The 17,113-nt window shown below is 35.5% G+C and overlaps 1 protein-coding gene across 1 annotated transcript in view; it reads right to left on the bottom strand.

The window, feature by feature from the left end:
• The window catches only part of LOC115222249 (histone deacetylase 3), a 53,019-nt gene that overhangs the window by 20,300 nt on the left and 15,606 nt on the right, over nucleotides 1–17,113 (bottom strand). Inside the window, exon 9 of the mRNA XM_029792407.2 lies at nucleotides 13,715–13,788. Within this exon, the coding sequence (XP_029648267.1) occupies nucleotides 13,715–13,788 (74 nt within the window). The remainder of the gene's footprint in view (nucleotides 1–13,714; nucleotides 13,789–17,113) is intronic.

The raw sequence follows: 17,113 nt of genomic DNA, 5'->3' as shown, positions 1-17,113 counted from the left end.
TATATATATATATATATATATAGACATATATATCTACAGATACATATATATATCTGTAGTTATATATGTACATATATATCTACAGATACATACATATATATATATATAATATATATATATATATATAGTTAATCCAAACCAGAAAACAAAAACAAAAAAACACAACAACGCAAGGACGTGGAACAAATAAAGTATTATTGGACGCTCAGGAAAGAAGGGAAGAAGGAGGGTTTACATATACATACATATCATCATCATATATATATATATATATAATATATATATATATGGAGAGAGAGAGAGAGAGAGAGATGTTTTTTCTGTAGTTTCAGCTCAGAGCTGCGGCCATGCTGATGCACCACTGTTTTGCTACACTGTTATTACTGAGAGCCTCCTGCAATATGTCGCACTTGAAGAATGGAGTTTGATATAAATACCCTCATTTGCACCTCTTGCCTTGATGTAGGTTCATCTGGGACTCTCTACAGGAAGAGGTCCAGCTTTGATCTAAAAACGCCTACATCTATTTGTGTAGGTTCCTCAGGCTCTTTGGGAGAATATTAAAAAGCTGTGGGCCCTTGAAACCCAGGCTGTTGCAGTAACTAGTCCTGAAGTGCAATGGTGTTGCTGGGATCTTTGGCACTATGCAGCGTCGTCCCACCAGAGGACCATCATGGTTTCCTTATCTCTGGTTCTGAATGTTCTTAAGAGCCATCCAGTCAGTCATCTGCACTTTGTCGCCATCCTGGTAATGTGCACTTGGAAAGAGGTATCATTACTCATGTCTTTACCCAGGTCCCTCACTGGTTTAGGCTCTGGAATTGAAATTCCCTGTGGACCAATGTACCCTGTAAGTTTCATATTCAGTTTTCGATGCTGGTAATGCAGGGGTTGGAATTTTTCAGCATTAAACTGCATAATATTATCCTCAGTACAACTGTAAATTGAGTCCAACTCCTGCTGCAGGTGTGCAACATTGCTGGGGTTCTATATTTTCTGCAAGACTTTCATATCATCTGCATAGCTTGCAAGGGTGGCTATCCAGGCATTTGAGGGCATATCTGAGAGGGCCACTATAAAAAGCAGTGGTTCCAAGACAGTGCCCTGTGGAACACTGCTCGCTATTTGTGTGTTCATAGAGGTGGCTCCATTAGCCACTACTACCTGACTCCTATCTTTCAGAAAGTCTTGTAACCACATGCCAAGATCATGCAGTTTGTGGCATATCATACCATGATCCACCTTGTCAAAAGCTTTTGCAAAATCAAGGTATATTACGTCCACATTTGAGTTGTTGAGTAACTGCCTCAACACCCAGTCATAATGTTGTAAGAGCTGGGTCAAGCAACTCCTACCTGGTCGAAAGCCATGCTGGGTATCACTCAGCAAGTTATTTTCCTCAAGGAATGCGATTAATTTCCCTCTGACTATACATTCCATGACTTTGCTGTGTGAAGTCAGAGAGATAGGCCTATAGTTTTTGGCATCTGCTCTGCTTCCCCCTTTATGGACTGGGCATATTATTCCCTCCTTCAGCTTGCTTGGCAGTTTGCCATTTGCAAGAAAGCTCTGGAAGAGAATCTGTAGGGGTTTTGCCAGGGCATGCTTACACGATTTGAGGAAGATTGCTGGGAAACTATCAGGACCAGCAGTTGAGTTTGTGTCCACTTCATCTATGGCTAGTAGTATATCTTCTTCGCTAATGTCAATACATTCCATTGTAACCGCCTCACTGATATAGGTGAGGTGGCAAAGAAGTCCACTGGTTCGTTCACTTGTCTGTGTTCCAACGGGGTGGTAAAGACACTTTTGAACTGGTCATTCAGCATCTCACTGATCTTAGTTGGACTGTCTGTGAGGGAGCCATCCTTTTGGAGGAGGGGGTCCTATCTTGTAGTGTATTGAGACTTTCTTTCGCTTAATGAAAGAAGACCTTTGGGTTTGATTTAATGTTTTTTATAACCCAGGCTTCTTTGTATAACATTACTCTTTTATGTACACTTTTTTATGTATACTCCTTTATGTACACTGTTTTGCTCTACTTTTTTATGTTTAACCCTATAGTTTCTTATGTGGTGATTTAATAAAGCATGTGATTGAGTATTATCTGGTAATTGATATTTGATTTAGATGTATTTCTCCATTTTCTTATTTTGTATTATGAATTTGTGGTAAAACATTTTACCTTTGCCCATATAATACAGTAAATGAATTGATTGCATCGCAATCCTTAACATTTATGTATTAACCTTGTTCGGTACTTCACTAGCAGTATATTGGATATATCCCATGGAGGGTTGCATTTACAACCCCTATCTCAATTTGTATATATTTACATATATATATATATATACATACACACACACATATATATTTATATATATATATACTTACATATTTATATATATATACAGACACACACACACACACAATATATATATATATATACTTATATATTTATATATATATACACACACACACACACACACATATATATATATATATATATATATATATATATATATATAATATATATTTATATATATATATACTTACATATTTATATATATATACAGACACACACACACACAATATATATATATATATACTTATATATTATATATATATACACACACACACACACACACATATATATATATATATATATATATATATATATATATATATATATATATTTATATTATATATACATATTTACATATACTTATATATACATATACATATATATATATATATTTACATATATCTATATATATATATATATATATATATATATATATATACAGAGAGAGAGAGAGACTGCAAAAAAGAAGTGCTCAAATGTAATTGAGACAGAGATAAAAAAAAACATTGATCAGAGAACAAATATCAAATTCAAGTCAACGTCTTTATACATAACACCATGCCTCGAAACATTTGATCATATATAAATATTACCATGGCCTTTCAACATAAGAATGCATATATAAAAACACAGGTTAAAATATATATGCAAATAAAAATACAGATATATAGAACGGCCAATGAAGAAGGTATATACAATCGACTAACTATTCTGAAGCGTGTCATGCAACTAAAAATCTAAATAAAATAAAATATCAATTGACTAAAAAGATTTTTCTTACTCCCCTCAAACAAAAAAAATAAATGTAAAAAAAGTTCATTACATAAAAACCATGGTAGGAGCGTAAAAGAGTTCCACAAAATCAAGTCAAACTCATCTATGGCCGTTTTGGAAGTTCTACACCACGGTTCAATTATGAGTTAAGGTGCATCTCAGCAATGACCCCTTCAGGAATCTAAACAAATTATTCATTCACGGGAGTTACAACAGCACATGGCTAATTTAAAGATAATAATCTATCATCAGACCAGTTGAACTTTTCTAACACACACAAGAAAAAGAAAAGAAATTATCTCATTGCCAAACGTGCAGGTGACTGCTAATAATAGGAATTTTTACTATCCAGTTTCAAAACCCCATAAAAAATATTAGTTACCACATCTAGTTTTACTTCTATATACTTTCAGAAAAGAAAACTTATGGTTGCAAAAAGGGATCACCTCTGTAAATTTATATAACGCTTTAGGCCCAAAGGACTTAAAGATGGCAAGAGATTCCCTTACACACAACTTACACTTGTTAATATTAACTCTAAAATAAGGGGCCCTCGAGATATCAGACCATTCAAGAGAATAACTTTTTTATTCCTCTTTAAACCATATATATAAGAGGCAAGTGTAGTGGAGTTACAATATTTTTTGATCAAGAATGAATTCATGTGGGCTCTATACCTAGCCTTAAAATTGATAGTATTGCCTATGTAAAACCTATCCAAATTACCCTTCTCTTTAACAATGCATTTATATATGGCATTAGTACTCAGACAGAATCTGTCAAGGTGACATAATCTAGGGCTTCTACAATTACAAGATTTACCAGAACCACCCATATCCTTATTACTAATACTAACATTACTTACCTGGCTTCCCGCGTTCTTTCCTTCAGATATCTCATTACAGGGGGTCGATAAAGCCGGAAGTAAATGGTTTGTAACACTAACCTTAGGCTTATTAGAGCTTATCTGCCCAATACCAGGGTTACCAACAGAGGAATACTTCCAGTGCACTTGCCCATTTAATTTGTTTCTATTGATAGATGCAGTAATGGAGGCCAAATTCAGCATTACCAAGTAAGAAAATTTGATGGAGGATTTATTACAGATGCTGTAGCATTTATGATTCTTCGGGAAGTTCTCCTTCAGAATCTTAAAAAACAACTTGGGCAAATTTCTTACCCTAAGAGAAAAGGGGAAGGGGGTGCGAACCATATGACTTCCTGTATTCTAGAACGTAAGCTTTTGGTTTTACTCATCTCCTCACTGTCACTATTTCGCTTCCAGTATCTATTCCTAATATCTTTATATAAGTATCTAACTGATGGCTTATATTGGTTGCAATAGAATAATGCATTGCATTTCTCTTGACTTTCCATGACATGGTCAGATGGTAGACCAGCCATTTTGTTCTTAAATCTCATGCTAAGTATATATGAGATTTTAGTTTTGAAGCCACTTAATTTTAGAGTGTTGTTGTATACTGGAGCATGTTGATCAAAAATCTCTTCGTTTGCAGACAAGTTAGAGATTCTGATTGAGATAGTGGGAACGATGCCTTTAATAGTAGATTTTAGGTGATTGGAGAAGACATTGATATACGAGATGGATTAAAGGGGTAGTATAAACCAGTATCCAAATTCAAGGTAACATCCAAGAAATTCACCACTCTGGAGTTAACATCAAAAATAATGTTAAGATTAAAGAAATCCTTTAAGAAACCTCTCAGGGATTTCTTCAACCTATTCAATGCAGTTTTAAACTGGCCACATACAGCAAGAAGTGTATCATCCCTATATAACCCCTCCCCCTCCCCCGTAAGGAAGGGAAAACTATCCTTAATCTGTGAAAGGAGGCATAGGCCCACTAAATTGGTCACATATTCTGAATCTGATGACCCCATAGTAATATCGAAGAAATTGGTGGAATCAGCTCTCCAACCTACCATGCTTTTTTGACAATTTTTTTTTGTTTGAGGGGAGTAAAAAAGATCTTTTAGTCAATTATTATTTTATTTTATTAAGTCATATGACACGCTTTAGAAGTTTTAGTTGATTGTATATACCTTCTTGATAGGCCATTCTATATATCTGTATTTTTATTTGCATATGATCAAATGTTATGTATAAAGTTGTTGACTCAAATTTGATGTTTATTCTCTGATCAATGTTTTATATATATATATATATATATATATATATATATATATACACACACACACACACATCTATATATATATATATGTAAAATTAAATAAGCGTAGAAATTGATATTAATTAAAACCAGTGGCTGAGCATATTTTTTAAAAAATCGAAGATTAAAAATTGTTTTACATACAAAATTTATACAATAAATTTTGTTTGTATATATATATATATAATAGAAATATTAAAATTACTAAGTCTCTCTAAAAGAGATTACGGTAGCGTTACTGGAAATTAATAGTTATCACCATACTAATATAAGACTAAAGCTGTCGATGATTAGCTCCAAGAGGCCACCGCCTCAAGCTAGCTATTTGACACACAATCTGCGTCCATTATAGACTTTCGAATAGGGGAGGTCAGCCGCTTCATCCTGCTAGTCAGACAGCTGCAGACGCGTTTCAGGGTAGTTGCCCTTTATCAATGCAGCGTAGTCAGACCCAGCAGGTGTCGCTACTGACTGTCCCTGTTTGAAGAATCTATTTACCTGAAACGCGTCTGCAGCTGTCTGACTAGCAGGATGAAGCGGCTGACCTCCCCTATTCGAAAGTCTATAATAGACGCAGATTGTGTGTCAAATAGCTTTAGTCTTATATTTATAAGATTGCCATATTAGTATGGCGATAACTATTTATATATATATATATACACCTTGTTTGCATGAAACATTGTCTGATAGAGATGTTTTTAATTTATGTTTTTAGGCCAAATAATATCTGATAGTTTGTACTTGTATTTCAATATTTCTGGTTGGGACCTCGTCTTCAGGAAATCTTCAATGAAGTGTTATCATCTCACACCAGCATATCTCCAAAGATTTCCCGAAGAAGGGCTTCTAACCCCAAAGCATTGAACTATAAGATAAAAGTGCAAACCATCAACTTGTATCATTTCTTATAACTCACATTGTTTTGTCTTAAAAATATTTATACATGTATGCTGATGATCTAGTTCTCATAATTGAATCTATAGCAAAATTAGAGAGAAATATTTGAGGTATGGAAGTGAAACCTAAATTTGAGGTCTTAAGATAAACTTAGCAAAGATGAAAGTTTTGGTAAATAGGAAAGAAGACAGAGCCTTGCTCAATAATAGGTATAAACAACATATGCTGTACCTAATGTAAGCTGTGGAATGTGAAATCAAAGGCTAATTAAGACAAAAAAATAAGCTTTGTATGTGAGAGATACACTGGAGTATCGTACTAAGAGCACACTGGAAATAGAATCTTGTAAATAAGATAGATCACTAGAAATAGTTGATAACATTTGTTAACTAGATGTAATCAGCAAAGTGTATATATCTGTATTTATGTATATTAAACTTTTTAATACTTTTTGATAGTTATATATATTTTTAAAAAAATATAAATATAAATTAATAATTTTAATTTTAAATTTAAATAATTTTAATTTTTTAATTTTATATTTTATATATTTTGTATATTATATTTTTATTTTTATGCTTTGGTTTATGTTTTTCACTGTTTGATTTGCCTATTAGTGGTTTTATCTCTAATTTATATATATATATATATATATATATATAATGTGTGCATTATGTGGTCGGTTGAGCTGAAAATATGCACACCTATGTTAAAAGTGCTGGCAAGTTTGCATGACAACTATTTTTTTCCTCAAATGAAAGGCTTGACCTCTAGGACAAAATTCCTCATCTTATAAAATGTGGTCCCAGTAGACCCAAATGAAATTGGGTTATATTAACCAAAATGTGAAAAGGGGTATAAATGGGGCTGGAAGGGGATTAAAATTTACAGGAGCGGGTGTTTAGGAATTCTCTGTTACATCAAGCTAAAAAATTTGCACCAGCCTTTTAATCGTCAATGTGTTGCCGTCCATGATGAAGAAGTTTTGAATGCTTGCCATGGTGAGTCTACTGTCGTGAGAAAGAATCACTTCAAAACTTGGTGTTTAGGAATTTTCTTTTACATCAAGTTCAAAATTTTATGCCAGCCGTCAAACTGTCAATACGTTGCTGTCTGTTGTTAAGAAATGCCAGCCATGGTGACTCTACTATCCTCAGGTCTATCCCTTCAAACTTTGGTTTCCAATATTTTATTATTTTTATTCAGCTCGCAAGTTCGTCTGTCCCTTTTAAATGTTAGTGTTTTGCTGTCTGCCTTGAAGCAGACCTTTCTGTTGTCACTGCCTGATATTTATGATTGATCTTTCAAAATATTTTATTTCTCAACTTACTCAAGATCTTTTGTTGTTTATAAATGGGAGAGAGATAGATAAAGATAGAGAGTAAGAGAAAGCGAGGGAGAGTCCGAGAGAAAAGAAAAGTAAGAGAGAAAGGAGAGAGAAACAAAGAGGGAGAATCATCGTCATCATCGTTTAACGTCCGTTTTCCATGCTAGCACGGGTTGGACAGTTTGACTGGGGTCTGGGAAGCCAGGAGGCTGCACCAGGCTCCAGTCTGATCTGGCAGTGTTTCTACAGCTGGATGCCCTTCCTAACGCCAACCACTCTGTGAATGTAGTGGGTGCTTTTTTTGTGCCGCTGGCACAGGTGCCAGGGGGGCTGGCAGCGACTACGATCGGTTGGTGCTTTTTACATGCCACCGGCACAGAAGCCAGTCAAGGCGGCGCTGCCATCGGCCACGTTCGGATGGTGCTTTTTATGTGCTGAAAGGGAGCTACAGAAAGTAACAACCACACTCTTACCCGCGTGTAGAGCGGGTCACCTTAAGCTAGTATATATATATATATATATATATATATATATACATACACACAGATACAATAATAAAATCTGCAAAAAGAGTAGTGCACTTGCTAACAGACACCAATATATATATATGTACACCATATATATATATATATATATATATATACAAATACAGAGACAGGCAGATACAAATAGATAGATATGTTTCCCTCAACCCTTCCCAATCTTTACAGATGTTGCCTCTCTCCCTCCCCTTTCCACTCTCTTCTCCCCCTTGCAACCCCTACTCATTTTATACCTTGAGGTACCACCTGGACAACTCACAACCACTAATTATCTCTTTCAAGATACCACCTGTTCTCTCACTCTCTCCTAAATGTGAGTACCCATTTAGGAGAGAGAACTTGCTCTACTCCAACCTCTTCTCTTGTACTTTAATTCTCATCTAATATCAAGATACAACATCCCCCATCCTTGGTTTTGTAGATTTGTGAGCAATATGATGACTTCAATAGTGCAGGTGGCACAAAAAAGGACCCAGGATACACTAAAATAGTTGATGTTAAGAAGGGCATCCATCAATAGAAACCAAGCCAAAGTAGTAGACATTGGAATATGATGTAGTCCTCAGACCCATCAGATCCTTGTCAAACCATCAACCCATGCCAGCATAGAACATGGACATTAAATGATGATGATATGTATGAGATCATTATCATCATCATCCTTCAATGTCCATTTTCCATGCTAGTATGAGTTGGATGGTTTGACTAGAGCTGGGAAGCTGCACCAGGTTCTAGTCTGATTTGGTTTGGTTTCTATGGTTGGATGCTTTTAACATGACACCACACAAGTAGCAGTGTGTGGCACTGGCACAAGTGCTTTTAACATGGCACCAACGCATGACTCTTGCAGGCCAATCCTCCAGGGTGAGTGACCTTAACACTTCTGCTGTGGAAGACGGGTCTTCTTGAGTACAGCAAGGCACCAGGTATCTCGGTCCTTTGACATCTTGTCTGAGAGGTTCAGCATCCGGAGATCGTCCTTCAGTATATATATAAAAGCACCAATCACGGTCAAATTGTAATAGGAGAAATGCTTATGATATAACTAACATGGAAACAACTTCCAAAAATGAAGTCAGAACTGCATATATAATTATGATAAATGCTCATGCAGAGAAAAATTAAAATGCCCATTGATGAACCTTTGTATGAGTACAAATCTTGTATGTAAATGTACTGTGCACACAATGTTTACATTGGGCAGATGGCTGATTCATTTAAGAATTGTTATCACAACCATGTCGCCAGCATCAAGAGAATCAATAAAGGACATATAACATCTTTGTTATATAACATAACTTGATCCATAGTAAGGCATGCAAAACCATACAATGTCATTTCCAGGAGATGCCAATTCTGCTCCAAGGAATACCTGTCTATTCTGTGAACCAATGAGAAGATCATTAACCCTTTCGTTACCAAACCGCCCAAAGCCGCCCGAAAAAAATTTTGGTTAATGTGACCAAACCGCCCAAAGCCGCCCGAATTTACCTATTCATATTTAAATGAGAATATCAGAGCAAATCTCTTTAGTACAATCGTGAAAACACGTATTATACTTCATAAACAGTTCAACTACAGTTTTGTACAATAATCGAAGTGTAATTTTAATTCCGTGAATTTTGAGAGATTTTTTTCCGAAATTTGTTCCTATTGTGTTTTCAAAATTTGTAATTCTGACAAAAAATGGATACGAATTTCATTATATCAAGCAGCGAGTCAGAATTCGAAGGATATTATACTGAAGACCTTCATAAATCTAACTCTATGACTGAAAAAAAAAAGCACATGGTATTTGATAATGAATCTGATGTTTCATTTTCCGAAAGTGAAAACAGTGAATTCGAGAGCTCCGACAGCGATAAAGAAAATGAATTGGCACCTGAATGGAGTGAAAATTTAAAAACTATTTCTTTCGGTGATTTTTCTGAAGAAACTGGACCAAGCCACAGACTTTCCCAGAGGAGTAAAGCCTTAGACTATTTCTTTTTACTTTTTCGAATGAGCCTATTTGAAATCATTACGGTGGAAACGAACTGTTACGCTAAATGTAAACAAAGCGAAAGAAACGATAGTTTGTGGTTTCCCATAACCTTAAATGAAATTAAGACTATTTTGCCGTAAATATTATTATGGGTATCAGAAAACAGAAAGTTTGGTCACATTATCCCAGAATAACAAATTCTATCGTAAAATTTTGTTGTATACCCAATTGAATATTAGCTAATAACCCATTTTCTATAGTGATGTTTGAACAAAATTTTAATTTTATATTTTGTTGAATTTACCTGTATCTACCTGCAATTAGAGTCACTTTGTGACAAAAATTATAGTATAGAATTGGTTGAGAATATTTCATTAAATTATCTTCCAAAAATCAGATTAATATATTGATAAATAAAAAAGTTATAGGTGTTTAATGAAACCAGACTAAATTTATGATTACGTTAGAAATTAATTGAAACACATAAGGGGTGTATTTTGGTCAGAAATATAGTAACGAAAGGGTTAATAGAATTTCTGAAAAACTCTCAAGATGCCTACATGCATTTAAATGTACTTACGCACAATGCAGTGGGAATGAATTTGAGTAACTGTTTACATAATTTACTTTAAGGTACAGATGAATTAAGTTTAGCTTTAACATACCCATTCTCATAAATATCAAGTTGCTATTTAACTCGCTTTGTGGTTGTGAGTGCACCAAACCACACATGTGCATATGCTTACATTTTCACAGATGCTTGTATGAGCAAGTGTACATGCACCATGCAGCTTGCACAAGGGTGTTTATACATCCATATTTGTTAACAGTTATTTTTAATACTTTTATCAATGTATTGCATGTTCATTTCTTTTTCGCATATGATTTTATTTTTGATCTTCTAAATGAAGGTATTTCCTTCATTTTACTGCTTTTCTTTCTACAAAATGAGGAGATACATTGCGGAACTGTTATTTTAATAAACTGTATCTATTTATCACCTGATGAGACACATCTGCACCACCAGATGCTCGTGAACCGGTTGTCAAGTGTCCCACCTGTGAAGGACTGATACTAGATGTGTCAAAACAATTGTCATGATTAATAATCAAAATTCTCATATATTCCATCTTCTGTCTTTCATTTACTATATATATACAAACATATCTGTGTATGTTTTCTATATGTGTATACAGAGATAGGATAGACAGACACATGCATGTGCATGCACACACACACACACACGTGCACATTGGCACACACCACAATGATGAAATCTGACAGGAAGCCAAAGATCCAAGAGACATGTGACAACTGTGGTGGTGAGTGATATAGCATTTTATTTATGGTCTTTAAGAAAGGATAGAGATTCAAAATGTAGCAACAGCTTTCATTAAGATCTGTTTCCATCACCTTTGTTATATTTAACATGAGCGCAACAGAATAGTAATCAAGAGAAGCATCGTCTTTGAAGAGAGAGAGAGTGTACCTGATGAATTTGATGAAGACAGATACTAGTTCTGTAGTACATATTTGATAGTAATAGAGATAACATTGGCAACAGCCAGCTTGTTTTAATTGACTGGAGATATTTCATATTTGGGATGCATGTTTGTGAAGCCTGAGAGATGTAGTTTTATGTTAGGTGGTACAGTTTTTAAGATCTGAGAGAAGGGACCAGGACAGAATGGGTTTCTTGCTTTAGAGGGACCACATGGCTACTCACATTTTAGAAGAGAGGATAATTGGTGTGGAGCTGGAAAAAGATAAAAGTACTGATGATGAGGTATCTAGGTGGACCCTTGAGGTACAATGTGAATAAGAGGGGTGACAGAAGGATTTGGAGTGTAGGCAAGCAGATGTTGCAAGGTGAGAGAGAGAGAGATGGGGAGTGGCTGAGAGGTGTATATAATGAATGAAGAACAAGTATTGAAGGATGGATGCAGTGAATGAAGAACAAATGTTAAGGAGAGGATGTAGTGAATGGTGGATTAGGGATGGGGATTGACCAGAGACACATGGGGGTGAAGAGCAGCGAAATAGTACTGGTGATACAGTAGACAGGGAAGATTGAGTGAGAAAGAGAAAAAGGCAAGCATAGTGCATAAGGACAGTGAGAGATTTACAATGGTAGAGGAGAGATAATTTGCTGGCCTGAAGGTGAAAGGATGGACAATGTAAAATGTGTGCAGAAAGGATAGTATTTGTAAGAAATATGAATAACAAGTGAAATGGTTCCTGGTAGTAAGATAAATTAGTGATAAAAAAAACAGCTGTAGTTAGAAAGATGAAGGGTGGTGGAAGTGTCTTGGGGAAGAAATTGGATGAAGGACTCAGTTATGTATATGTATACTTGAGAAAATCTGTGCAACATCTCACCAGTCATCCCAGTCTCTTGTCACCTCTTTTATAGGGTTTGAGATCCTAAGATCAGCCTCCACCACTTTGTCCCATATATTTCTGGGCCTCCTTCTTCTGTAAACTCTCCCCACATTAAGTGATCAACATTTCTTTATACAGTTATCCTCATCATTCACATTGCATAATCATACAAGTGCAGTCTTTTTTTTTTGTGCTCTATATCTGATTCCTTCTATGCCTAGGTTTTCTCTCAGCACATTTGTTTTATGTCATTCATGCACACTTACATTGCACATCAAACAGAGTATACTCAATTCATTTCTTTCCAGTTTCTTCAAGTACTCTGCATCCAAGACCTAGTTCAAACTAGGAGATGAATTAAGTCCAGAATTCAAGAATAGATACAGTTCATCTGATAGTCTTCAGTCAACTCAATTTGACTCCCATAGCATAGATCAACCTGAGGTTAAGACATGTAGCTAAACCAGTGTGCACTGAAAGTGAACCTAGAACCAAATAATTAATGTGAAATTCTTAACCACACCACAGCCATGCCTGAACTCGTATGTATGTGCATGTAGAATAACTATGAGAAAATCTACTATAAAGAAAAATTAATTAAAACACAAAAATAATTTTCAAAAGGTTTATTTGTTGAACCATTCGAAATTTCCTGGTATAAAAATTAACAAAATATATGCTGTATGCAATGAGCATGATGATAATAATCAGTTTAAATATTTTTTCTTCCATGCTAGTCTAATATTTTTCTCACTGAGGAAATGACAAGGGACCAGGAGACGTGGCGATTTGCTGTACTTGATAAGATACACCAAGCAAAATTGCTGTCTTCCACATGTACAGGCTTTTCCTTTCAGGTGCTGGTGTCACTTAAAAAGCACCCATACTAGTGCTGTGTAAATGCACCCATGCCAGTGGCATGTAAAAAGCACTCAGCACACTCTGTTAAGTAATTGGCATTAGGAAGTGCATCCAACTCTAAAAATCATGCAACAACATATAATTGGAATCTGAACAGCTCCCTGCTAGCCAGCTCCGAGTCATACTGTCCAACCCATGCCAGCAGGGAAAGTGGACATTAAACAATGATGATGATGATGATACTTAATCAAGTGAGTGAAATTAAAATTTTTTTTTTTTCTAAAATAATAACCAACATTAAAAACAATCCTGATAATTCTCTTTCTTTCATTCTAAACTGTAAAATATTCACAATGAAATTAATTATATATAAATTAATGTTATATCTTACTTGTAAAACAACACATGTTGGTCGATAGCTCTCCATAACAGCTTGTATTACAGGCTTAAAGACCTGCATATATGCTAGAAGAAAGAATGAAATAGAGAATTCTAAATTTCTGTAATAAGAGAGGTGGCTATAGTTTTGATCAACCTATATATAGTACTTTGTTTCTATTATTAGCAAAGTTTCAACCTTGCCAGAGCTTCCAATAATAACTCAAATGAAGAATCCATCTTCTGCCAATTCTAACATTATCATTTCAATAACTTCTTCATCTCAGACTCCTATCCTTCCATTTAACTTTTCCTTGTATACTGTAACTTATCAAGAAGTAACACTGTTATAATCAGTTTGTAAAAAGTTTAAATATCTCTATTTCTACAACAGTATAATATATTTCTAACATCCTGTAGAGAGTCTGTAGATGAACCTGATATATATGTAACCATTAAATAATTCCATTCTGTTTTATTATTACTAAGCTAGTAAAAGACAAGGTTGTAAATGCTTAGCAAGGTAATTTATTACCAAATTTTCTCAATTTATGTGTTTTGTTAGTTATATTTCACATATATACATTTCCACTGGAAAGAAATGGGCTCTACCAATCTTAATTAATCTTGTCATACAAATAGTACTTTCTTCTTAATCCCTCATTTGTGCAAAATAATTCCTGATTGGGCATATTAAACTGTACAATAAAACTCAGAAATTCATAAGAAATATTAAATGTACTAAACTATTTTCTTACAAAACTGTAAGTCTTTATAAGTAAAAAGGTGAGGTTTATTTCATACAACAGTTTATTATACAAAAACAAAATGAGAAAGATATATTTCTAACATAAGATTTTAAACTGTATTTTCAAAAATTTTAAATATTATCAGAAAACCATAAAACAACTACAATGTAAATATAAAGAACGATACATATATTCAAAATTATCATAAATTTGCAGGAAGTTGATAACATATAGAGCAAGTCAAGATCTTTTAAGATGATGTTGTTGTCAGTGTTTTATTGTGTGCCCAATAATTTATCTGGCTTCTTCTCCTCTGTCTGTGTTGATGCCTCTGATGACTAAAGAGGCTGATTCTTGCATGGAAATGTCTATTGCAAAGTTCACAAGGAATCCGTGGTGGAGACTTTGATTGTTGCATCCTCCGTTTTCTTTCTCATCATTTCTCTTCTTTTCTGTCATTCAGTGTCAAAATGATCTGTCACAGTGGAGATGGAATGATGTCAGCTGGGCCTGTCTTCAGCTTCAATGTTCCAGGTTTTGGGATCAATTCCAGTCACTTCTAGGCTTTGCTTCAGCTGGTCCTTGTATCAACGGAAGGGACAGCCATGGAGTCTTTTTCCAGTGGTAAGTTCACCATATAAAATTTGAGAAGGCAGCCGGGTCTCTTTCATTCTTGCTATGTGGCCTGTCCATCTCAGACAATGTTTCAGGATGGTGGCCTCAATACTATTGCTTTTCATTCACTCCAGAATGGAAACATCAGTCACATAGTCATTCCATTTCATATTCATAATAGAATGGAGATTCTGTTGGTGAAATCGCTCTAGTTTTTTTTACATCACTTCGGTAAAGAGTCCCAGTTTCACAACTGTAGAGGAGAGTGGAGATCATGACTGCTTGGTAGACACTTGACTTTGTTTGGTGGTTCAGATGTTTGTTCTTAAAAACCCTTTTTGCAAGTTCACCAAACATAGTGTGAGCTGCTCTTAATCGGTTCCCCATATCCTTTTCCAATCTGCACTTGTTTGAAAGCAAACTTCCTGAGTTCCTCCAGTGGTGTGTCCAAAATGGTAATGATGAGGTCTACAGTTTCCTGACTTAGCATGGGTTGTGCCAGGATTTTTGTCTTTTTGATGTTGACTTTTAGGCCAAACCAAGTGTAAGCATAGGTGAAGTTATTCACCAATTGTTAAAGCTGTTCACTGGAGTGATCTTTTGCTTCCCAGTCAGTCTTCATGACTTGAATCTGGCATGGTTGAAACAGCTTCCATTATATCAGTACCTAATGTTGACTCCTGGATTGTCCGAAGGCAGTTCCTGAAACATTGCTGCAAGGGTGCAGGGAGAAAAGCATCCTTGTTTTAATCTTGCAATGATGGGGAAGTCTTTGGACAGTTGGTTTTGATGGAAGATGGTTCCAGTCATACCATCATGTAATCCCTGTACTACAGAAACAAACTGATGGGGGCAGCCAAAGCGTTAGATGACTTTCCACATTGCAGGCCTTGGGATGGTATCAAAGGCCCTTTTGAGATCATAGAAAACAAAAGAGAGAGGTTTTTGTTGTTCTCTACTCTTTTCTTGTATTTGTCAAGTGCAAAAGATCAAAATCCACATCGTGATTCAAGTAGGACTTAATCCACGATGACTTGAAGATGATCCAGAAGGAGCCTTGCAAAGATTTTCCCTGTGGTGGAGAGCAGTGAGATGCCATGATAGTTCCCACAGATCTTTCTACCTCCCTTTTTGAAAATGGTGATGATAAAAGCATCCTTAAGATTTTTGGAAACAGGGCAGTTCTTCTACATTTGGAGAATTAATGTGAACAGACTGGTGTTTAATAGAAAGACTTAAGAGATAGGTTCCAGGTTCTTCTGGAAAGAGAAAGAAGGAGAGAGAAAAATTTATGGATTCGCTTTTGCTATAAAATCCAAGCTTGTGAAGGAACACCATCAGAAACCTTTTGCCATCAATGAATGGCTTATGACTCTCTGAATACCAATCTCTGCTACCACTTTTATGACACTGATCTCTGCTTACGCACCTACACTTGATGTCAATGACAACGTGAAAAACATCTTCTACCAACAGCTGAGTGACTTGATCTTCAATGTATCACCAAATGACAAGCTCCTCCTCCTCAGGGATTTCAATGCAAGAGTGGGGAGCGACAACAGACTACGGGAGAATGTTATTAACAAAGAAAGAGTCGGAAACTGCAATGAAAATGGACTCTTGCCCTTTGGGCTGTGCGCTAAACACTCTCCCTACATCACCAACACCCAATTTCAACTCCCAAATCACTTCAAGACCACCTGCAAGCACCCCAGGTCGAAACACTGGCATCTCCTGGACTACTTCATCATCTGACAATGAGACAAAAGAAACGTCTTCATCATGCAAACAGCTAACAGCATTGACAATTGCTGGACAGACCATCGTCTAGTCATCACCTGCCTTCAAATAACGGTTTACAACAAACTAAAGACTGGAAAAACAAAACCAGTCAGAAGAAAATTTGACATATCAAAGCTTAACAACCCATAGATCAGCTCCCTTTATGCATCTTCCATTCTCAAACACCTTCAATTCATCCCATCTGACAACCAGGATATGGATAAGGAATAGAGCACACTTCGAAAAACCATCACTGAAGTGGCTGA

The sequence above is a fragment of the Octopus sinensis genome, linkage group LG19 (genome assembly GCF_006345805.1).
Source record: "Octopus sinensis linkage group LG19, ASM634580v1, whole genome shotgun sequence".
Taxonomy (NCBI): Eukaryota; Metazoa; Mollusca; class Cephalopoda; order Octopoda; family Octopodidae; genus Octopus; species Octopus sinensis.
The sequence above is the reverse complement of the archived record's forward strand: the minus strand, read 5'-3'. Positions and strand labels throughout refer to the sequence as shown.